Below are 25,531 nucleotides of genomic sequence, written 5' to 3' on the forward strand. Positions count from 1 at the left end.
AAGGTCTTGAGCCCCATAGCTCCATGGGGCCCAGCATGGTATTATGTTCCCAGTTCCCAGTTGATATCAGACCTCGAATAAAAATTTTTGTAGGGATAAATGGTATTGATTACACATCTTACTTGAAGGATTTTATGAATTAATGAAGTCTTGCATTTTAGTTTGATACTGATGCTGCTGCTTTCTTTTTTTCTCACAGCATGTTATGGAAAGCAACCATTGTACTAAGTAGAGGAGTATCAGTTCAGTACCGCTATTTCAAAGGGTGCTTTTTAGAACCAAAGGTATGTTTTCTTTATCTAGTTTCCAGTTTCTTTAGAACACTTCTTTCAAAAGCAAATAAGTTTGGAAACATTAAAAGTAAAATGAGTTTGTTTTGATCAAATAAGGAAAAAAGAACTCTAGATTAATAATGTTTCAGTATCCAAAAGAAAGGAAATAGCCACTTCAGAGGCAGACAGTGTGTGCAGTGGAATTTTTTTAAAAGACTAATAGTAAGTATGTTCTGCAATATTCTTATCATGAAATTGGTTTTAATGATAAATGTTCTTGATAGGTGTGCATTTTCTATAACTTTTGTGAACTAGTTAGTAACCAGTAGTAAGGGTTTTTCTGTTTCATGTTTTTGATTTGTTTGTGGTACAATATATTTAGAGGAGTATATAGCCAACTTTTAAGTAACTGTTTTAAAAATTATTTCACTGCAGCCAACTCTTAGTGGCTGCATTAACTGCTGTCAAAACTGAAGTCATTCTTTTTAGATTTTTTTCAGTGATGGTGTTGATAAATCAGGATCTTTTCTAAAGGCTTTGAAGTATCAGTTAGCTCTAAATCTGCTTGCTCACAATGGCTTATTTTGGGATCATTTTCATTTTTATGTTTAGAAAAGAAAATCGATTCTTTCTTATTTTAAAGATAGTTGCTTGCTGAAAGGATTCTTTTCTTTCAGATTTTTATCTGAGCACACTTTGGGCTGCATGTGAAAAAGAGCTTAAGCAGGAGTCTAGGAAGCAGAATGTGGATTAGATCTTTTTAAAAATGTATTTCCCTGTGGGGTCCTTGAATACATGTGAGAAAAAAAATGCAAGCAGCCACTGTTTCCTCAGTCTCTTTAGCCACCATTATAAAAAACAACAACCAAAAAAAAACTGACAAACCCACTTCAGCTGTCTTTTGCACCTATTACGTTTCTTATTCCAAAAATATATTGTGAATATACTCAGTAATTAAAATTAAATTACATTATAGTTGATCATTATGTTGGCTTATCTTGACAATAGTCTCACTTTAATGGCTTGGGAAAAGATCATTTATTTGGCTGAGGGGTTGGATTGTGGCAGAATTCTTTAGTATACAGTAAACATTTGTGCATAGAATGTAGATCATAGCGCTTATGACTAAGCTTATTTGAGGATCCTAGTATATGAAATCTGTAACATGTGAAATTAATTAAATTTTACTTAAGGGGGCATCTGGACAAGAAAAATCATAATGAATCCTTTGGGCATAGTTTCCTAAAGTAAGACTGTTGGCAACACAGGTCAAATTAAGCCAATCTATTTTCTCTTTTCATTGAAGATGTAACCAAAAGCAGCAAATCAATCCAAAATGTCTTTTCAAAAAATTGGCAAGAATTCTGTTTACAGTAAGAAACAAGTTTTTCCCCTTGTAATACTTGCAAAAGTTTACAGTATGTGTTGGTGAGTGTGTTTCTTTAAGTAGGTGCTCTGTATCGTGTACACATGTACCGTGTGATGCAGGGGCTGCCATGGTAAGTATGTTTTTCATGGAATAGAGTCAATAGCGTCGATAGCCACATAATAAATTCCATGCATATGGCTAGAGAGTTTTTTTCCCCATATGCCAGCTTAAAGTGACGCTTTTCTTTTTAAAGTTGGTGGCGCTTTTTAAATGAATAATGATTTTAAATAGAAACTTTGTCTCAATTGTGCAATGATAGAACCAATGTGCAAGGAATCTTAAATTGTTAAATGATGTAAATCATTAGAGTATATGTTTTATGAATATAAAGAATGATTGGAAAGAAAAATAATTACAAAAGCATTGAAAAAATGAAATGGGTAATAAGGTTAATTTTACTGAGTCAAAAGTTTTCAGTAGTCTATCCAGGCAGTTGTAGGACCTAAAAAAAATCTTGTGATGTTGTCGCTTGACCTTCAGAATTCAGCTTCCTCATCCATAAAATGAAGGGTTTAAACTGTAGATTTTTTAGGTCCCTTTCATTGCTAAAACTTTTCTATAGAACATTTTACCATTCATAGTTTCTCTTCATAATTTGCTCTTTCTGGCATATTCCTCTTAGTTTAGAGGAGTCTTGAGATCCTTTTTCTCCTAATTTTTCATATTCTTATACTTTGTAGAATTAGAATAAGGTATTAATAATTGAATTTTAAAATAATTTTACAGGTAACAAATATATTTTAACATAGCACACAAAAATAGTAGATATTCTTGGAATGGAAACATTGCTGTGAGTCTGCAGATAACCCATTATTTTCGCATCTTCACCAAAGATAATTTTTGAATTAACATGTAACTTAAGCATTTTTAAATCCATGTTCACCCCTTTTTATTTGTGCCTGGAATTAGGGATTGTCTCATACTAAGATTATATTGTCTTTGAAATTTTTCATTCATTTCAGTGAAACAGCTCTTTATTTTACAATAACATCTACTTTTAATTTTTACAGGTGTTAACATTCACTCATAATTAGATTCATTATAAATTTTTTTATCTTGTGGTTAATCTCCCTTGATTATTGTTTAAATCCTTTAACAAAAGAATCAATCATCTGATAGGCAGACAGTTGTTTCTTACTGGTCTTATTAAAAATAGTGATTTTAAAATAACTACATATCTGGCCTCTGAAAAAATTCTTCAGAGTCCCTTTCTTTTTTTCTTTTTTATGGAGACATCAGTAGTTTAATGAATGGGGAAGCTTGCATGTATGAAACAAATCTTGGAGCAACACCCGACCGTGTGCAAACGTTGGCAGGCAGGACATGGTAGCAGTCTTCACTGTGGGTGGGGAATGGGGGAATTACCAGTTGCAGGGGAATTGACTTCAGGTGTGAGCTCCTTTCACATGGGCATTTCTTTCAAAATTGTAGAAAGAAAACAGTGAAATTTCTAAAATTTACACTTAACAGTTTTTATGATATTTGAAAGCAGTGATATTACATGATATTGATAATTTTGCTTGGTGGTTTGTTAAGAACAAAAACTGCACTCTATATGTTATATAATCTTTCTTGTTTCTCAGTGCTTGATGTAGCTGAATGATGTCAATCAATAACTGTTTAAGAAGGCAGTCATTATGATGTTTTTCTGGAAACATTTTTTTGTTTGTTTTTTTTGTTAATACGCATTTTGAAAAGTGTTCCAGCAGTCATCTGATTCAATACATGCTAAGATGGGCTTACGTGATAGTTCAGTTGATAAAGAATCCGCCTGCAATGTAGGAGACCCTGGTTTGATTTCCTGGGTCAGGAAGATCCCCTGGAGAAGGGAAAGGCTACCCACTCCAGTATTCTGGCCTGGAGAAATCAAATCCATGGACTGTATAGTCCATGGGGTTGCAAAGACACGACTGAGTGACTTTCAATAATAATAATACAAATAAGATGTGAAATAACTCAAACAGTACTGTTACTAGAATACTGTTTTGGGCTAATGGTTACTTTTTTTCTCCAAAGAGCCACCTTCCGTTTCACTCCAAAGCACTTAACATTTTGATAGTCTTTTACAGAATGGAACTCTTGTTTTTTTCCTAAGATCTTTCTAAGACTTATTACATTTAGAGTATTAAAAAGGACTGCATGTTTTGGAATTGTTACTGAGATCTTTAATTTCCCAGTGCTCAAGTCTTAAGTTTTTTTTGTTTGAAAAAATATTAGTAAGCCAGAATTTAAGATTACCTTCTGAAGTTTAATAAAGTAGGCGTTACAGTTTTGGAAATTCAGTGTGTTTTAAGATTTGGTTCATTTGTCAGTACCGTAACGTTTTATGTACCAGTCATGAATTTTTAATGTGAATGCTTGTAGACTCACAAGCCCTTTGGACTTGTAATTGGCCCTTCGGACTGCTCCTCAAAACTCCATTCTGTTCGAGCCTCATTTGCTTTATTCTGTGATTAGAGGGTTTGTTACTAAAACAGGGGTGAAGTTTTTAAACTTAATTACTACAATATGTTCATTTTCAAATGTTTAATCCACAGGGTTATTCTTATATGATTATAGATACTGCAGTCAGCACTTTGAGAAATTCCTCTGATACCAGAATTAAAACAGAAACAGTCTCTCTTCTACTCACTTTTAATGCCCACTGGTATTTACTGTTACATTCATGGCACCCTTTCAAGTCACATTTCACTAGTAACTTTTGTAACAGTATGGATCTATACCATTTTTGTAGCAAAGAGGATTTTTTTTTTGAGGAGGGTGCAGGGGACATGGGGAATAGGAATAGGTTGGTTAGTTCTGGTTGCCCATTATTGCTAAGAAACATTCCTATTTTTAATATATATGTGCATCTTTTGAGGATTATAAAGTTTTATCTGTGAAAATACAGAAAAATGATAGCAAAAAGTTTTAGTAAAAAATATCTAACAGATGAAGGATCAAATGTTCCTCGTTTTTAAACATAATTCACCATATTTTAAGATGAACACTTTCACATTACATTTTTTTAAAAACGTCTACACAGTTTATTATCAATTCACAAGTGAACTCTTATGACAAGGATGTATTCAGCCGGAGAAAATGAGTTCCTGTATTGTCCCAGGATTAAGGAATTGAATGTATATCTAATGTAATGTTAGTTTTCAAACTTTGAAAGTTTGCAAGTTTTAAATAAGGTTTTAAGTAGCAGAATTCTCTCTTGCCTAACTTGTTACATACTTACTGTCATTTGGCACATTTCTTAAATCAATATTGAAATCCTAGAAAAAGTTAGAGTATTTAATGCCATCTACAGATGTACTATAGGGAGAAATGTACATGTTCCAGACTTAAGAGTATATATAATACATACCTAGAAAAGAATTTGAATATGTGAAAGTATTGATAATGATTGTCTATAAGTGATGTGATAATGGGTGATTTTGTTTTCTTTTTGCTTTTTTGTATTTTATTAAATTTCTTTTTCAGGAAGAAAAAATACCTTGTTAGGTTGTCAAACCTTGTTAGGTTTGAAATTTTGCTTTTAAAATATGTAAAGGATTGTTTTTGGCACATAAGTTTAATTAGTCAAGTTTGTTTGTTTTTGATGAAAATTAGGAAGCACTTCATACTTTAGTCCCTTAGGAACACACAAAAGAGTCCTTGTGGTAGTTCATTCTAGCTTTTAAATTGCTGTAGACATTATCAACAATACATAAGGCTGGGCTTTCCTGGTGGCTCAGATGGTAAAGAAACTGCCTGAAATGTGTAGGAGACCTGGGTTCAATCCCTGGGTTGGGAAGATACCCTGGAGAAGGGATTGGTTACCCACTCCAGTGTTCTTGCCTGGGAAATCCCATGGACAGAGGAGCCTGACAGGCTACAGTCCATGGGGTCGGCAAGAGTCAGACATGACTGGGCAACTAACACTTTAACTTTCTTTTTAATGAGACAACTCGATAACAGAAGACAAGTATTATAATTTTTCACACTGTATGAATTTATAAACTTCAAGGCATGAAGAGTAAAACTGGATGCCTACTCCCATTTAATTAAACTTGTTCTTCAGATTTACCCATGCATGTTTCCTTTCCTGAAGGAAAGGGCTTCTTGTGCTCCTTAAAAGCACGGGTTACTCTGATATGAGGATCTGATATTCTTCTTGTTACCTACTTAGCAGTTTTAAAATACATGAAATGAAGAACTCTATGATGCCTTTTAGTTCCTTGCATACTTGCAATAATTGATCTTACAGTATTTGTTCTTACTGTTTATTTCTATCGGAGAGTTTCAGCTTTTTCCAAACCCTTGAAGAGTTACTTCAGATGAGATGCTTCTTCCAGTAATCACATTGACTGCTGATATACGGAACATAATGTGTATTTGCTGTTAATTTAACTCAGAACAGAGTATCAGTTAACGATTAAACTGAGTATTGCAGGCAGATTAAAGAATGGGTTTAGAACGGTTTTATGTGCCAGTTCATCTCATTTTTCTTTGTTTACTTCCTCACCCTCATTTTCTTCCAGCGTTCATCATGTTTTGTGACCTGGTACATTCCTGATTTGGGGAATTATAATATTGATATTAACAAGATGAATCTCTTGGTTTCATGCTTAGTATAAGACTTAGGCCACAAACATCTAATGACATCATGGGTAGAAAATAAGATACAAGAAATTATTGCAGACGTTTAACTTTTAAATTGCAGACTATCGGTGGCCCATGTCAAGTCATAGTTCACAAGTGGGAGACTCATCTACAACCACGATCAATAACCCCTTTAGGTATGGGCATTAACTGCATCTGTTTGAGGCATATGCATAAAGTTACTAATATGCTGCACATTGGCTTAGTGAGATTTAATAAATATTTATTTTAAAGTTTAAGGTAAATGCATTGTCAATACTACAAGTTTCACTTAGTGTCTTACTTTCAAAACTAAGCAGTTCTTAATTGCCTTTCTTTGTAAACTTAATTAGAAACCTTTGTCTAGTTATTTTTAATTTCTTGGATTAGATGACTTTATGGAATATATATTTCCATTTGGAGTAGTTACAAAAGTTTGTAAAATAGCATTTTTCTTAACTGAGCATCCGTCTGTGGCTTTGATTACTTGCTCAGAGAACTTAGAGAACATTCAAGGAAAGAACTAACACAAAACAATGATTCTTTTAACTTTGAGTAGTATGTTATTTATTGTGTGTGTGTTTTTTTTTTAAACTAGTGAATATTTGAATAAACTTGTATGAATGAATTCAAATTTCCTGGTTGTAGCAGACATTTTCCCCCAATACCCTGCTGGCTATGTTAAAGTTGCTATTCAGATAATTTTTGTTTGTTTGTTTAAGTGTTGTTTAGTTTTCTTATGCCCAACAGTGGCATTTCTCTTCATACAAGTATTTTTGAATTTCCTTTTCCATACTGAGATTGAAATTTGAAATTCTTTGCACATACATTAAATTACCCACTTGGTTTTGTGTATAAATTAGTGCTGAGAAATCTTTTAGTTTCTAGAAAAAATTATAATTTAAAGATAATAAATGGCTTGTTAGTTACTAGCTTAGATTAGAAAATAATGATTGATTCTGCTTTACCCTGCATCAAGGACACATCTCGTTTAAACAAATATCTTGTTCCATCCTCTGTTGGATTTTATTTTTGCATGTTTTAATACATTTCTGATACTATATTTATAATTGTTATGATAGTGTACTTTAGAATTATACTGAGGTTGGAAAATATTAGGAATTGAATATTTAAAAAATTGCATTTTGAAGCATCCTGCAATTAAATATATTTTCTTTGAGAAGTAGGATGATTTTTGTTTCTGATCTTTTTAATAAATTTATTTTAAGCTTTTGGGAAGTATAACTTCTGAACTTAAGAGCTGTGTGAAATATACCAGAGAATCTTTACTGGAAACTATCACACTTATTTTGACAATTATTTCAGATTTATGTTTAAAGTAAACTGGGGAATGAAGTAGCAGGGAAGATAATCAGTATTTTACTTAGAGGGTGGGGATTAACAGTTTTTCTCATTTAGTTGACATTTCTGTTGGAAGGGAGCACTTACCTTTTGGTAGTTCCTCACAGCTCTATGTATACAGGTAAGTTTATGCTGTTTGAAAAGCTTTTAGCTGGCTGTAGAGAATAATTGGGGTTTGAGGAGCATTATATTTAAGATCAGAATAGGCACTATGTGAGAATAAGCATTTTAATTGTGCCAAGACCTTTGGTTTGAAAAAAACCAGGCGATATTGTTCAGCAACTTGTCAGTCTCATATATTGGTTGGTATAAACATTTGTCCCAGTGCCTCTAGCCTGGAGCACCTCTCTGAGGACTTTTCTTTTCTCTTCCTTGTAACATTGTGAATAATCACCATGAATGTAAGAACTATTACTGTCTGATAGCCTCCTTAAAAGGGGTTTCTTTATTGAGGGCTACAATAAATATGCTTATTCACTTTGGGATGCTTTATATTTTTAATTAATTAAAAAAAATCCTTAAGGTGGGTAATTTCTCAGTTGTTCATTGTGTGTGTACATCATGAATTTTAACTAAGTTTTCTATTTTCCTTCAATTTTAGAAAGTGAAATTATTATTGACGATGGACAATTTGGAATCCACAGTAAGTGAGACTGAGTTTTCAAAAATCTTCATCACGTGGTTGAGATCTTACATAACATTTTCATTAGAAACAGCACAGAGAAATAAGACTATGATTTTTTTTAGATTATTTATCTGTTTATTTTTGATTGTACTGCATCTTTGTCTAGTTAGGATGAGTGGGAGTTGCAGTATGTGGGTTTCTCACTACAGTAGCTACTCTTGTTGCAGAGTACAGGGTCTAGGCACAAGGGCTTCAGTAGTTGCAGCTCAGGGACTTATCAATTGTGGTGCATGAGCTCTAGTTGTCCATGGCATGTAGAATCTTCCTGGCCCAGGGGTCAAAGCTGTGTCCCCTGCATTGGCAGGTGGACTCTTAATCCACTGGATCACCAGGATCTGCTGTATCACCATGCTTCTTGTGGAATCTTAGTTCCCCAATCTGGGGGATCAAACCTGTGTCCTCTGCAGTGGAAGTGCAGAGTCCTAACCACTGACCGCCAGGGAATTCTCTGCGGTATAATTCTTATGCTTTACAATTTTATGTTTTTGATTTTTATTTGGCTGGTAACTTTAGGTGTAGGAATTAATAGAATTAACTTAAAAATATTATACTTAATGGTTATTATATCATCACTTAACAGTATTGTGTTTGAGAATATTAATTGTTCTAAACCTTTAAATGTGAACCATTACTCATAACCAACATTTGTGCATTGTTTGTATGTGCATTTATACTAAAATCCAGATTAAAGAGAATGTTCTAGTCATTCTGGCTGAGTAAACAATTTACAGTGGAGTCTAAAGTCAAGTTATTTCTTCAATGACTGGAATTCATTATCATGCTAAACCTCCATCTTCATTTTAGATACTATACCATAGGAATCAAAAGTTATAAAGGGGGTGAGCAGAATGTGTGCTTACAGAACCAGAGATAATTGCTCATAACCAGAATTACTTGTTCCTGTTCAATACAGGAAGGAGTAGGGCCTGGATGTTTTATTTTTATTTATTTATATGGCTCTGCTGGGTCTTCACTGCTGCACGTGGGCTTTCTCTAGTTGTGGTGAGGGAGGGCTACTCTTCCATGTGGTGTGTGCTGTGGTCTGCAGGCTTCTCATTGCAGTGACTTCTCTTGTGGAGAACGGCCTCTACGCTGGTGGGCTCAGTAGTTGTGGTGCCAGGGCTTAGTTGCTGTGGCATGTGAAATCTTATAACCAGACCAGCAATCGAGCCTCTATTCCCTTCATTGGTGGATGGATTCCCATCTACTGAGCCATCAGGGAAGTCTGGGCCTGAGTGTTTTGATTGTGGTTTTACTAGGTACATATGTTTATCCACTTTACAGATGTAGATGCTTTTGTAGTGTTAGGACAGTAACTTGACTTATTTTCTTGATTTTGTTTGGGATTATTTATATTACATCATAAAGTAGTCTAACACTTGAGATGGTAATGGTTTCTCTTTATGTATAAAATTTTGATAGTTAGGAAATCAGACCTAAGGAGAAAGTTTCCTTGATTTATTTATTTTTTTTTTTAAATCCTGTTGATGGAAAACTTAGGTACAAAACAGTTGTCAGCTCCCTGGTATTTATGACAATGTTATTACTTTTGTTAATTTGAAGTAAGAAACTTCAAATTAACACTGCTAGCAGTGTTATCACAATCATGCAGTTTATCAATGACAGAATATTAGGTGGATAATACATTTATTTATTTTTTTCAACTTTAAGAACAATTTATTTTTCATTGAAGGATAATTGCCTTACAGAATTTTGCTGTTTTCTGTCAAATCCCAACATGAATCAGGCATAGATACACATATATCCCCTCCCTTTTGAACCTCCCTCCCATCTCCTTCCCCATCCCACCAGTCTAAGTTGATACAGGGCCCCTGTTAAGAGTTTCCCAAGCCATACAGCAAATTCCCATTGGCTATCTATTTTACATATCATGGAGGTTTCTATGTTACTCCTTCCATATATCTCATCCTCTCCTCCCCTTTCCCCATGTCCATAAGTCTATTCTCTATGTGTTTCCCCATTGCTCCCCTGTAAGTAACTTCTTCAGTACCATTTTTCTAGATTCCGTATATATGTGTTAGAATACAATATTTATCTTTCTGACTCACTTCACTCTGTATAGTAGGTTCTAGATTCATCCACCTTATTAGAACGGACTCAAATGCATTACTTTTTATGGCTGAGTAATACTCCATTTTGTGTGTGTTCTACAACTTGTTTATCCATTCATCTGTCAATGGACATCTAGGTTGCTTCCATGTTCTAGCTATTGTAAATAGTGCTGCAGTAAACAGTGGGATACATGTGTCTCTTTCAGTTTTGGTTTCCCCAGGGTATATGCCTAGGAGTGGGATTGCTGGGTCTTATGGTGGTTTTATTCCTAGTTTTTAAAGGAATCTCCATACCGTCTTCTGTTGTGGCTGGATCAATTTACATTCCCACCAACAGTGCAAGAGCCTTCCCTTTTCTCCACACCCTCTCCTCCACACCCTCTCCTCCACACCCTCTCCAGCATTTGTTTGTAGACTTTCTGATGAGGGCCATTCTGACCAGTGTGAGGTGATATCTCATTGTAATTTTGATTTGCATTTCTCTAATAATGAGTGATGTTGAGCATCTTTTCATGTGTTTGTTAGCCATCTGTATGTCTTCTTTGGAGAAATGTCCGTTTAGGTCTTTTTCCCACTTTTTGATTGGGAAGTTTGTTTTTCTGGTATTTAGTTGTATGAGCTGCTTGTATATTTTGAAAATTAATCCTTTGTCAGTTGTTCCATTTGTTATTATTGTTTCCCATTCTGAGGCTTGTCTTTTCACCTTGCTTATAATCTCCTTTGCTGTGCAAGAGCTTTTAAGTTTAATTAGGTCCCACTTGTTTACTTTTGTTTCTATTTCCATTACTCTAGGAGGTGGGTCATAGAGGATCTTGGTTTAATATATGTCAGAGGGTTCTGCCTTTGTTTTCCTCTTAAGAGTTTTATAGTTTCTGGTCTTACATTTAGGTCTTTAATCCATTTTGAGTTTATCTTTGTGTATGGTGTTAGAAAGTGTTCTAATTCCATTTTCTTACATGTAGCTGTCCAGTTTTCCCAGTACCATTTATTGAAGAGGCTGTCTTTGCCCCATATTGCCTCCTTTGTCAAAAATAAGGTACCCATAGGCTTTCTATGTTGTTCCATTGGTCTGTATTTCTGTTTTCATGCCAGTACCGTACTGTCCTGATGCCTGTAGCTTTGTAGTATAACCTGAAGTCAGGAAGGTTAATTGCTCCAGCTTCATTCTTCTTTGTTAAGACTCCTTTGGCTATTTGGGGTCTTTGTGTTTCCATGTGAATTGTGAAATTTTTTGTTCTGGTTCTGTGGAAAATGCCATTAATAATTTGATAGGGATTGCATTAAATCCATAGATTGCATTTGGTAGTATACTCATTTTCACAATATTGATTCTTCCTACCCAGGAACATGGAATATCTTTCCATCTGTTTATGTCATCTTTCTTTCATTAGTGTCTTATAATTTTCTTTGTACAGTTCTTTTGTCGCCTTAGGTAAGTTTATTCCTAGATATTTAATTCTTTTTGTTGTAATGGTGAATGGAATTGATTCCTTAATTGCTCTTTCTGATTTTTCATTGTTAGTATATAGAAATGCAAGTAATTTCTGTATATTGATTTTGTATCCTGCAACTTTGCTAAATTCACTGGTTAGCTCTAGTAATTTTCTGGTACTATCTTTAGGGTTTTCTGTGTACAGTGTCATGTCATCTGCAAACAGTGAGACTTTACTTCTTTTCCACGGGATTCCTTTTGTTTCTTTTTCTTCTCTGATTGCTGTAGCTAGAACTTCCAAAACTATGTTGAATAATAGTGGTGAAAATAGACACCCTTGTCTTGTTCCTGATCTTAGGGGGAATGCTTTCAGTTTTTCACCATTGAGAATAATGTTTGCTATAGGCTTATATATGGGCTTTACTGTGTTGTGGTAGAGCTTTTATTTTTGAAGAGTTTTAATCATAAATAGGTGCTGAATTTTATTCTGCATCTATTGGGATGATCATATAGTTTTAATCTTTCAATTTGTTAATGTGGGGTATCACATTGATTGATTTACGTATATTGAAGAATCCTTGCATCCCTGGAATAAACTACACTTGATTGTAGTGTATGAGCTATTTGATGTGTTGCCAAATTCTGTTTACTAACATTTTCGTGAGGATTTTTGCATCTATGTTCATCAGTGATAGTGGCCTATAGTTTTCTTTTTTGTGTGTTGTCTTTGTCTGATTTTGATCAGGGTGATGGTGGCCTCATAGAACGAGTTTGGAAGTGTCCCTTCTTCTGCAATTTTTTGAAAGATTTTTAGAAGGATAGGCATTAGCTCTTCTCTAAATGTTTGATAGGATTCTCCTGTGAAGCCATCTGGTCCTGGGCTTTTGTTTCTGGGAGATTTTTGATCACAGCTTCAATTTCAGTGCTTGAATTGGGTTGTTCACAATTTCTGTTTCTTCCTAGTTCAGTCTTAGAAGATTGAATTTTTCTAAGAATCTGTCCATTTCTTCCAGGGTATCTATTTTATTGCCATATAACTATAGTAGTCTCTTATAATCCTTTGTATTTCTGCATTGTCTGTTGTAACCTCTTCTTTTTCATTTCTAATTTTGTTGATTTGATTCTTCTTTTTTCTTGATGAATCTGGCTAAAGGTTTGTCAATTTTATCTTCTCAAAGAACCAGCTTTTAGTTTTATTAATCTTTACTATTGTTTCTTTCATTTCCTTTTCATTTATTTCTGCTCAAATTTATGATTTATTTCCTTGCTACTACTTTGGGGGTTTCTTCTTTTTCCAGTTGTTTTAGGTATAAAGTTAGATTGTCTATTTGCTGTTTTTCTTGTTTCTTGAGGTAGGATTGTATCACTATAAACTTCCTCTTAGAACTGCTTTTGCTGCATCCTGTACGTTTTGAGTTGTGTTTTGATTGTCACTTGTTTGTAGAAATTTTTTGATTTCCCTTTTGATTTCTTTAGTAACCTGTTAGTTATTTAGAAATGTATTGTTTAATCTCCATGTGTTTATGTCAAATCTGTTTTTTTTACAGTTTTTCTTTTTTTCACCTAATCATTTCTTTCTTTCTTTCTTTCTTTTTTTAAATTTTATTTTATTTTTAAACTTTACAATATTGTATTAGTTTTGCCAAATATCGAAATGAATCCGCCACAGGTATACCTGTGTTCCCCATCCTGAACCCTCCTCCCTCCTCCCTCCCCATACCCTCCCTCTGGGTCATCCCAGTGCACCAGCCCCAAGCATTCAGTATCCTGCATCGAACCTGGACTGGCGACTCGTTTCATACATGATATTATACATGTTTCAATGCTATTCTCCCAAATCTCCCCACCCTCTCCCTCTCCCACAGAGTCCATAAGACTGATCTATACATCAGTGTCTCTTTTGCTGTCTCGTACACAGGGTTATTGTTACCATCTTTCTAAATTCCATATATATGTGTTAGTATACTGTATTGGTGTTTTTCTTTCTGGCTTAGTTCACTCTGTATAATAGGTTCCAGTTTCATCCATCTCATTACAGTTTTTCTTTTAATTGATATCTAGTCTCTCATAGTGTTGTGGTCTGAGAAGATGCTTGATATAATTTCAGTTTTCTTAAATTTACTGAGGTTTGATTTGTGACCCAAGATGTGGTCTGTCCTGGGTAATGTTCCATGTGCACTTGAGAAGAAGGTGTATTCTTTTGCATTTGGATGGAATGTCCTGACAATATCAGTGAGATCCATCTCATGTATCATTTAAGACTTGTGTTTCCTTATTAATTTCTGTTTTGATGGTCTGTCCATTGGTGTGGGTGGGGTGTTAAAGTGTCCTACTATTATTGTGTTACTGTCAATTTCCCTTTTTATGTCTGTTAGTGTTGGTCTTATGTATTGAGTTGTTCCTATGTTGGGTGCTTGAAAGTGAAAGTGAAGTCGCTCAGTCGTGTCTGACTCTTTGCGACCCCCTGGACTGTAGCCCACCAGGCTCCTCTGTTCATGGGATTCTCCAGGCAAGAATACTTGTTGGGTGCTTAGTTACTTAGAATTCTTATGCCTTCCTCTTGGATTGATCCCTTAATCATTATGTAGTGTCCTTCCTTATCTCTTGTAATCTTTGTTTTAAAGTCTATTTTATCTGATACGAGGATTGCTACTTCAGCTTTCTTTTGCTTCCTGTTTGCATGAAATACATTTTTCCATCCTCTCAGTTTCAGTCTATGTGTTTTGAGGTCTGAAGTGGGTTTCTTGTAGACAGCATATATATGTGTCTTTTTGTATCCATTCAGCCAGTCTGTGTCTTTTGGTTGGAGCATTTAATCCATTTACATTTAATTTATTGATATGTATGTTCCTATTGTCATTTTCTTAATTGTTTGGGGTTGATTTTGTAGATCTCTTTTCTTCTTTTGTGTTTCCTGACTGTTTTCGTTTCTCCGTCAATTTTGAATGAGATCCTTGCCGGGTACAGTAATCTTAGTTGTAGATTTTCCCCTTTCAGTACTTTAAATATATCCTGCCATTCTCTTCTGGCCTGCAGAGTTTCTGCTGAAAGATAAGCTGTTAAATGTATGGGGTTTCCCTTGTATGTTACTTGTTGCATTTCCCTTGCTGCTTTTAATATTCTTTCTTTGTGTTTAGTTTTTGTTACTGTCCTGGTGTTTCTCCTTGAGTTTATCCTGTATGGGACTTTTGTGCCTCTTGGACTTGACTATTTCCTTTTCCACGTTGGGGAAATTTTCAACTATAATCTCTTCAAAAATTTTCTCGTACCCTTTCTTTTTCTCTTCTTCTTCTGGGACCCCTATAATTGGAATGTTGGTACATTTGATATGGTCCCAGAGGTCTCTGAGACTATCCTCAGCTCTTTTCATTCTTTTTACTTCATTCTGCTCTTCAGAAGATATTTCTCCCATTTTATCTTCCAGCTCAGTGATTTTTTTTCTTCTGCTTCAGATATTCTGCTATTGATTCCTTCTAGAGTATTTTTAATTTGAGTAATTGTGTGTGTCTCTGTATGTTTATTGTTTAATTCTTCTAGGTCTTTGTTTATTGATTCTTGCATTTTCTGCATTTTGTTTTCAAGGTTTTTGATCATCTTTATCATTATTCTGTATTCTTTTTCAGGTAGTTTGCCTGTTTCCTCTTCATTTATTTGGGCTTCTGTATTTCTAGTTTGTTCCTTCATTTGTGCATTATTTCTCTGCATTTTCATTTTTTTTTAAGTTATTGTGTTTGAGGTCTCCTTTTCTCAGGCTTCAAGGAAAGTTGAATTCTTTCCTTGAAGAAGGTTGAATTCTTTCTTCCTTTTGGTTTCTGCCCTCTTAAGGTTGGTCCAGTGGTTTGTAGTGAGCTTCCTATAGGGTGAGATTTGTGCTGAGTTTTTGTTTGTTTTTCTTCTGATGAGAAATGCTGAGTGAGGTGGTACACCTGTCTACTGATGATTTGGTTTGTATTTTTGTTTTGTTTGTTGTTCAGATGAAGCGTCCTATACAGGATGCTACTGGTGGTTGGGTGATGGTGGGTCTTGTATTCATGTGGTTTCTTTTGTGTTAGTTCTCACTATTGGTACTCCCTAGGGTTAGTTCTCTGGTAGTCTAGGGTCTTGAAAGAGTCAGTGCTCCCACCCCAAAGGCTCAGGGCTTAATCTCCTTGGAGTCATGAACTATGCCATGGCTCAGGAGATAAACAGCTCCAGAAATGGGGTGTTGTTACTCGATAAAATCTTTCAACAAGTATTTGTTCAGTACTTGGTGTGTGTCAGGCTCTGTTCCAAGCCCCTTATCCTGTTCGGCCTCGGCTACCCTCTGGGTGGCAACCGCCTGTTCCTTGCCCCTAGCAGCTCCCAGTACATTGATTTTGTTCAATTCTACCTCCTGGTATCTCCACTGCCAGCACTAGTGGAATAACTAGTTTTCAGCTGAGTGTCTCATGTGACACTTCGGAATTGTAACTGTGGTCACCAGTAGAACAACTGCTAGGTTATAAGCCTTCTTGGGATATGTATTCTTTCTGAGGTAGATTTGTATTGCTTCAATAATATATTCAATAAGAGTATTTTAATTTAGTTTGTTTAGTTATTAATGTTCATTTAGTTTTTCCCCCTTCATATGTATATACTTTATATACTTCATGTAAAAGTTTTCTTTTAATGACAAATTTAAGACTGCTTGTATATTTGCTTTGAAGAGAAATACCAGTGATAGATAACCTGAGTGTATCAAACTGTGAATGTGAACTGAAACTGTCAACGTGTAGTTATTGGATTGTTTTTTAAAATGTGTATATTAATTAGTGTTCTTCATACTTTTTCTAGATGGTATTGAGACTCTGGATTCTGGATGGCTGACATGTCAGACCGAAATCAGATTACGTTTGCATTATTCCGAAAAACCTCCTGTCTCAATAACCAAGAAAAAATTTAAAAAATCTAGATTTAGGTAGGACCATGTGTATTTGTTACTTAAGTTATTTATTTTCACCATTGCTATAGATTTCCAATCCATCTGGTTATAGGCTTTGAGTGTATCAACTGAGGAAATAGCATACTTATATTCTAACAAACAACAGGGTCTTGTAAAAGTGAATTTGCTTCCTTGCATGAAGATTACTACAGTTAAATGTACTTACATTAGTCTTAATCTCCAAATGTGAAATCAGAAAAATTTTTTTTTACCTTACGTAAGTGATTTCTAGGCTGACATGTCTTTGTAGTTCCTACCATTTGAAATTTCTTAGTGTAGCAATAAATATTTGTTTTAAAATTGATGTGATGAAATGATTTTGTGTTAAATGAGGGGAAAATGGCACAAACAGAAAAATGGTCATTGGAAATACACTTCAGTGTCCTAAATTTTCCTGTGTCTTAAAAACAAAAAACCTTTTCATTAAGGAAAGGTCACAGTTACCATAGCAGTTCCAGATTAGTGCAATTTTAATCTTAATTTAAGAAATAAATGTCAAGCTTTGTATAAATAAATAAATAGTAACAAACTTTTGTAATGTCACCATGTATATCTTTGAATGAACTGATTTCTTAGCAAAGCAGGCAGCCTTATCATTTGAATTTTTTAACTTTGGGACCGAGAATTCTAAATATGCTATGTAATGCAGCTTTTTCTAACAAAATGTCAGGGACTGGGTCGAAAGGGCCATTTTCAGTAACTAAAGTAGTTAATAATAATAGTTAATATCTATTTTCATGATAAAATTAATAATGATGTTGCAGTTTGTAAATCCATAAATGCTTTACAGTAACTGCTGAAAATACTATATTACTAATCCTAGTCATAAATTACATATGGGAAAAGGTCGATGACACTTCTCAACCCTTTCCATTGGCCTGTTCTGAAAGTGAGTAAAGTGTGTTGGATGTACCTTGTCTCTGATCATTAGCTTTTTTAGGCCTCTGCTTTGCTTCTGAGAAACCTAGGTAATTGGACCACGTAGCTGATCTGCTCGGTCAGTTTGATTGCAAAGATTCTCTAACCAGATAGTCATAAATAATTAGATATTGTATTTACATGTTAAAAGAAGCAAATAAGTTGTGTTATAGCTGTAAAGTATCTTCGTTTTATGACTTTGAAATGATAATGGTAAGACTTCTCGTTTCCACTGTAAGGGATGTGGTTCCATCCTTGGTTGGTGAACTAAGATCCTGCATACTGCGGTGCAGCCAAAAAAATTAATAGATAATTAATTGTGTTCTGCTTGGATTGCTTATGCATACTGAGTCCTATGTTTTTCTTGTTTATATAGAAATTGAGTGTTTGTATATATTACTATGTTGCTTAGGCTTAAATTGTTACATTTTTATAACCATACTTATTTGACCACTATAAATTAACTGATTCCTACTGAAATAATTGTGCATAGCTAGTAATTGATGTTTGTTTTGACCATCTCTTTCCCCCGAATTCACAGTATTGATAGCTTAAGCCTTCATTTGCTAGAAAATAATTTATCTGCAAATTTATCATGACTATTTTAAAAGCTTAGCAACAAGTGTTTGCGTTTTAAATAAAACACTTAACATGATTTTTTATCTCCTTAACACCACATTTTATTTATTTATTTTTAAAGACAACATTTATTCATTGTCATGATCAGACTGTTACATGTAGCAATCAACAGCATGGGTGCAAAAAAAAGTCTACTTTAAAACCGTCCTAGAATGCTTTACACAGAACAAACTTGAATAACCTGTTACACAATTAGTCACAAATACAGTCCTCAAGTTTTTTACCCATACAGATGAGTATTGCCTAAAACATCTTTCTTCATAGTTGCTGGACCCTGCCACCACTGTGCTTGTCTGAGTTCACAAATCTGTTACAACCTGTCACTTCTCTGGCTCTCCTGCTAAGCTTTGTTTCCTGGCAGTAATTAAAACCTTCTGCCACTGCCATATCTACTGCTACTGCTGGAACCACCAGAGTCACCTTCCTTTTGTGGTTTAGCAAGGTATTGGCCTTCACTACCATATGAGCCAGAACTTCTCCCTCCAAAGTTTCATCCTTTCATGAGTCCAGAATTTGAAGATTGATGTTGTAATTGCCAAAATCATTGTAGCTTCTGCCACCTCCAAAATTGTTTCCATTATTATCAAATCCATAGCCATCCCCACTGCCACCATATCCACCACCACCAATGGCTATTACCAAAGCCACCTCGACCACCGAAGTTTACTCCACAACCAGAGTTGTCATCCTCACCACAACAACCTCCTTGATTACCACCAAAGTTTCCAGAAGTACTTCTGCCTCTTTGGTTAGATGAAGCAGTAGCTATCTCTTACTTAGATAGGGCTTTCTTACTTCACAGTTGTCGCCATTCACAATATGGTATTTCTGAATAGCAGTCTTATCTACAGAGTCATGGTCATCAGAGGTTACAAAAGCAAAGCCTCTCTTTTTGCTGCTGCCTCAGTGATTCATGATTTCAATCACTTCAGTTTTCCCATACTGTTCAAATTAATCTCTTAGGTGATGTTATTCAGTGTCTTCTTTAATGCTACCAACAAAAACCTTTTCACATTTAAGTGGGCAGTTTGAGCATCTTATCTTGATACAACCCTCTTTGGTTCCACAACTCTTCCATCCACCTTGTGTGGTCTTGCATTCATGGCGAGATCTGCCACCTCCATTGTGACTTATGTGACAAACCCATGCCTCTAGAGTGCTTGATATTTGGACCCCTCATGACCACAGTGTGAGCATTCCCCAGTGCTCAGAATGGCTTCTCAGACTCTCCTCAGTTGTTGCAAAGCTCACTCCTGATGAAGAGCTTCTGCAGCTGTTCAGGCTCTTTGGGAGACTCTGACTTGGACTTGCCTTCAGCACTGCTTACTTAGTGATTTCCACAAGCCAAATGGAGTAATCTAACAAGCAAATCTCACCACCACATTTTACACACAAGTTTCTCTTTCACTTGATTCCACCAGAACTTGGAAAGCAGTGTTACTTTATGATAGACTATAACATTTATATATTCATTCCAATTCCAAAGAAAGGCAATGCCAAAGAATGTTCAAGTTACCACACAATTGTACTCATCTCACATGCTAGCAAGATAATGCTCAAAATTCTCCAAGCTAGTCTTCAACAGTACGTGAACCGTGAACTTCCAGATGTTCAAGCTGGATTAGAAAAGGCAGAGGAATCAGAGATCAAATTGCCAACATTTGTTGGATCATAGAAAAAGCAAGAGAGTTCCAGAAAAAAGGAATACTTCTGCTTTATTGACTGTGCCAAAGCCTTTGACTGTGTGGATCACAACAAACTGTGGAAAATTCTGAAAGAGATGGGAATACCAGACCACCTTACCTGCCTCCTGTATGCAGGTCCTATATGCATACCTGTATCTGTATGCAAGTCAAGAAGCAACAGTTACAGGTAGATATGAAACAGACTGGTTCCAAATTGGGAAAGGAGTACGTCAAGGCTGTATATTGTCACCCTGCTTATTTAACCTATATGCAGAGTACATCATGTGAAATGCTGGGCTGGATGAAGCACAAGTTGGAATCAAGATTCCCAGGAGAAATATCAGTAACCTCAGATATGCAGACGACACCACCCTCCTGGCAGAAAGTGAAGAACAACTAAAGAGCCTCTTGATGAAAGTGAAAGAAGAGTGAAAAAGCTGCTTTAAAACTCAACATTCAGAAAACGAAAATCATGGCATCTGGTCCCACCACGTCATGGCAAGTAGTTGGAGAAACAATGGAAACAGTGAGAGACTTTATTTTTTTGCACTCCAAAATCATTGCAGATGGTGACTGCAGCCATTAAGTTAAAAGACGCTTACTCCTTGGAAGAAAAGCTATGACTAACCTAGACAGTGTATGAAAAAGCATAGGCATTACTTTGTCAACAAAGGACTGTCTAGTCAAAGCTATGGTTTTTCCAGTAACCATGTATGAATGTGAGAGTTGGACCATAGAGAAGGGTGAGCGCCAAAGAATTGATGCTTTTGAACTGTGGTGTTAGGAAGACTCTTGACTGCAAGGAGATCCAATCACTCAATCCTAAACGAAATCAGTCCAGAATATTCGTTGGAAGGACTGATACTGAAGCTGAATCTCCAATACTTTGGCCACCTGATACGAAGAACTGACTCCTTGGGAAAGACCCTGATGCTGGGAAAGATTGAAGGTGGGAGGAAAAGCGCATGACAGAGGATGAGATGGTTGCATGGCATCACCGACTCAATGGACATGAGTTTGAGCAAGCTCTGGGAGTTGGTGATGGACAAGGAAGCCTGGCGTGCTATAGTCATGGGGTTGCAAAGAGTCAGACACAACTGAGTGACTGAACTGAACTGATAACATTTATATAGCTATTTGAAGAAAACCTTTAATATAAATGAACTGAATTCTTTCATTGATCCCTTTAAACTTGGTTTTTTTTGGAGGTGGAAAGAGAGATAGGTAGTTGCACATTGCTATTTGTAGACAAGCTTTTTTTTTTTGGCCACAGCATGCAGCATCCTAGTTCCTGACCAGGGATCAAACCCCTGTTGCCTATGTTGGGATCTTGGAGTCTTAACCACTGGACCACCAGGAAGTCCTGAGAATAGTCATATTTAATCTTCCATGCCTTCCTTGCCGATTCATTACAGTTCATTTGTGGTCGCTTTTTATATGTCCTGGTAGAGAATGTTTCTTCCTTCAGGCTCACCAGCAAAATCAGTTGTTCAGAGCTATTCCTAAGAGTTTGAAGAGAAGAAAGGATCTTTTTTGTTTGGATTATTAAAGTGGTGCTACTTTTGATTTCACAGTATGACTGTGATACATTATTACTGATTGAATAATCATGTCTCCTTTGGGATACCTTGGCATATGTGCCTGTAAGATAAGTCTGCACAGTTGTTGGAGGCAGCAGGCAGAGAGAATAGGCCTCACTCATGCAGTTCTATTACTTATATTATTAAGTGGATCTCATTTAAATCTAGAATGAAAAGCTTTCCTAGCTCAACTGTATTCTATACAGTAACATTACTCCTACATCATTGGTATTAAAGTTATATAATCTATGAAACTTGCAGTTGGTGCAAGAAATATTCTAGAATTGAGTTAACTTATTGGCATTACAAGTGTTCTCTGCAGCTGATTGCTTCTCACTGGGAGTAAATTAGTCTTTGTGACCCAGTGGCTTAGGTAACTTGTCTTTTGTTTTCATTGCTGTGGGAGTTAATAAGACTCTTGGTTTCTTGTTTTGTTCCTTTGTTTCATTAAAAAGTACATATATGTAAATACATAAAAGCCATGCATACTTGCAAATGTATATGCCATGCTTTTAATACCATTAATACCATAGTTTTCTTTAATAATCTGTTCACAAAGTACCTGGTCTCAGTGTAGTGAGGAGAAGTATGGGAAATTTAAAAATTTATGACCTCCAACTCTTAACAGGATTTATTTTTTAATGTTTATTTGGCTACATCGGGTTTTAGTTGCAACATTCAGGATCTCTGAATGTGGCATGTGGTCTTTTCTAGTTGAGACATGAGGGCTTTTCTCTAGTTGTGGTGCTCAGGTTCTAAGGCACATGGGCTCAGTAGTTGTGATGTGGGCTTAATTGCTCTGCAGCATGTGGGATCTTAGTTCTGCAACTAGGGATCCAGCCTACAACCCATGCATTGGAACATGGATTCTTAACAACTGGACCACTGGGGAAGTCCCTGTCTAACAGTCTTTTAATGCACACTAACAGAATATGGTTCAAAATTGTACTTGTTATATATATATATTTGTGAAACTTCTCATAAGAAATTGAGATAGCCAGTTATAAATGGATAATAGTAAATGCCTCTTTAGATTCATTTTAAAAAACTCAAAGAATTAATGAAAATAGCCTTATGCATAATGAGCATTTATCTTGTTTTAATGAAAATAGCCTTATGCATAATGAGCATTTATCTCGTTTTAATACTTGGCAAAAATGTGTGGAGATAAAAACACCACTATTTTATGAAATATAACTAATGCCATAACCTGTAGTATGTATAGTTCTTTTGTTATTTGAGGGTTTAGCATATAAAGGGAGCACTTTTAAATTTAGTGTTTAGGTAATATATATAATTTTCTTTCTTCACTTTTTGCATTTCATCATTTTTTCCTTTCATTTAGGGTAAAGCTGACATTAGAGGGTCTGGAGGAAGATGATGATGATAGAGTATCTCCCACTGTTCTTCACAAAATGTCAAATAGCCTGGAGATATCCTTAATAAGCGACAATGAATTCAAGTGTAGACATTCACAGCCGGAGTGTGGGTATGGCTTACAGCCTGACCGTTGGACAGAGTATAGTATACAGACAATGGAACCAGATAACCTAGAACTAATATTTGATTTTTTTGAGGTGAGTATATTTCACTGAAGAGGGTGAGAGACAATGTAGACATGAGCTTATTTTTACATATGTTTTGATTTTTATTGTAGTCTAATTTATGTAAACATATGATTCATACAACTTTTTAGATGTTTACTCCTCTGTACATGTTAGCAGATTTTAAAAACTTAGAGTTGGCAGACTCATTAACAATATAATTGAGAGTTTCAAAATTGCATTCAAATTATGACCAGATGTCTTGATGCCTGTGTGTATTTTAAACATAAATGAATGTGTCCAAAGCCTCTTTGAAGAATAGAGGCTGTTACTTGATAGGCAGACTGATGTAACTAGCATGATTGAGCCCTCTTCATGACTGAAGTTTTGTTTATTGAAGCATTTTATAAGAATTCATTGTAATAGTGAACTCATTTTTCCAACTTTACTTGATAGTATAAATATGTAAGAAAAGATAGTTGCTGTGAAAATTGTGCCAAGTTATTCAGACTCTGTGCTGCCAACTTTCTAGAGCTTCTTGTGATGCTTATCTTGGCTTTTGGGCTGTTCAGCTGCTCCTCACAAATAAAACTGGGTCCTCCCATAAGGTCCTGGCTCTTTGATACTTCCACTCATATTTACACTAGATTAGAGTTTGACTCTTTGAGGGTGGGGAATAAACCTTCCCCAGCAGTAGCACCTAGCCAGTGTTTCTGATATCAAAATTCAGGATGGATTAGAACCTGAGTAATTCTTATAGCTTTATAGTGTAAAGTTATCTTGCCTAATTAATAAGACCTATGAGACATTTATTATAAAAATATGAAGTTTTGGTTGAATGTTTCCTTGTTCTTTTAGTACCTACCTATTAATAATCTCTTGAACAGCCTGACTTCCCTTTCATTTGGTTAGCAGTTTTGGAAATACTAATTTATTCATAGACTAGGTGGATAAAACACACTATTTAATCTCAAGTATTCAGTGTCCTAGAGGTTACTATCTCTCTGTGTCATCTGTGTAGATGGCATTTGTAAAGAACAAAATATACATTAAAAGTGAAAGTCGCTCAGTCGTGTTCGACTCTTTGCGACCCCATGGACCTTGGGGAATTCTCCAGGCCAGAATAGTGGAGTAGGTAGCCTTTCCCTTCTCCAGGGGATCTTCCCAGCCCAGGGATCAAACCCAGGTCTCCCTCGTTGCAGGCAGATTCTTTACCAGCTGAGCCACAAGGAAAATAATTACAGGTATATCTTGGGCTTCCATAGTGCTCAGTGGTAACGAATCTGCTTGCCAAGAGATGCAGGTTCAATCCCTGGGTCAGAAAGATACCTGGGAGAAGGAAATGGCAACCCATTCTAGTATTCTTGCCAGAGAAATCCAATGGACAGAGGACCCTGGCGGGCTTTAGTCCATGGGTTTGCAAGAGTTGATCACAACTTAGCAACTAAACAACAACACGTATATCTTAGTCTTTGAATATAAAAGTACTTAGAAACATTCAGTCCATGCTTTATATTTGCATAATATATGTTAGAGGATCAGAAGTAACAATTAAAAGTAACAAGTAAAAAGTAAATCAACAGTAACGATTAATGAACATAAAATCTTACATATACTGTATATTAAATATCTTTGCATACTAAAAGAAAATGTTACTTGTTACAAGAAAGCTATCTAAATTACCTGAATATAAATTTGGTTGTATTTCTTATTGATTTTCTTCTATAGATTCCGAGTTGATTTTAAGGGTGTCTTTTTTGATCTTTTAATGGAGAATATTGAATTATAAGAATTTGGGTTATTCTTATCCTTACTTTTCAGGAAGATCTCAGTGAACATGTAGTTCAGGGTGATGCTTTTCCTGGACATGTGGGTACAGCATGTCTCTTATCGTCCACCATTGCAGAGAGTGGGAAGAGCGCTGGAATCCTTACTCTTCCCATCATGAGCAGAAATTCTAGGAAAACAATAGGCAAAGTGAGAGGTAAGCTTAGACAGGCATGGTGGCCCTTTACAAATAAGCAAAGGTTAAGTTAGGGTTCTAATTAGTTTCAAATTGTGCTTTTGAGAATGGTAAAGAATTAAATTAATAAGTTGTTTCAGAATATTAACAAATACATTCCCTGGTTGCTCACTGGTAAAGAATCTGTCTGCCAAGCAAGAGACATGGGTTTGATCCCTGGGTTGAGAAGATCCCCTGGAGAAGGGATTGTCAACACACTGTAGTATTCTTGCTGGGAAATCCCATTTACAGAGGACCCTGGGGGGGGTGGTGGTGACGGTCCGTGGGGTCGCAAAAGAGTTGGACGTGACTTAGTGACTGAACATCAGCAATTTTCTGGAAG

The 25,531-nt window shown here is 35.6% G+C and overlaps 1 protein-coding gene across 5 annotated transcripts in view; it reads left to right on the top strand.

Moving 5' to 3' along the window:
* Window positions 1-25,531, top strand: part of GPCPD1 (glycerophosphocholine phosphodiesterase 1) — a 66,967-nt gene that overhangs the window by 12,404 nt on the left and 29,032 nt on the right. For 3 of the 5 annotated variants that reach the window (XM_027559417.1, XM_027559419.1, XM_027559416.1), the window contains exons 4-9: window positions 200-284; window positions 6,392-6,467; window positions 8,273-8,314; window positions 16,673-16,796; window positions 22,988-23,219; window positions 25,008-25,170. In XM_027559417.1, coding sequence (XP_027415218.1) covers window positions 200-284; window positions 6,392-6,467; window positions 8,273-8,314; window positions 16,673-16,796; window positions 22,988-23,219; window positions 25,008-25,170 — 722 coding nt within the window. The remainder of the gene's footprint in view (window positions 1-199; window positions 285-6,391; window positions 6,468-8,272; window positions 8,315-16,672; window positions 16,797-22,987; window positions 23,220-25,007; window positions 25,171-25,531) is intronic. The other 2 variants (XM_027559420.1, XM_027559421.1) reach the window with 1 other exon arrangement.

This window comes from Bos indicus x Bos taurus, chromosome 13 (assembly GCF_003369695.1).
Source record: "Bos indicus x Bos taurus breed Angus x Brahman F1 hybrid chromosome 13, Bos_hybrid_MaternalHap_v2.0, whole genome shotgun sequence".
NCBI classification, from domain to species: Eukaryota; Metazoa; Chordata; class Mammalia; order Artiodactyla; family Bovidae; genus Bos; species Bos indicus x Bos taurus.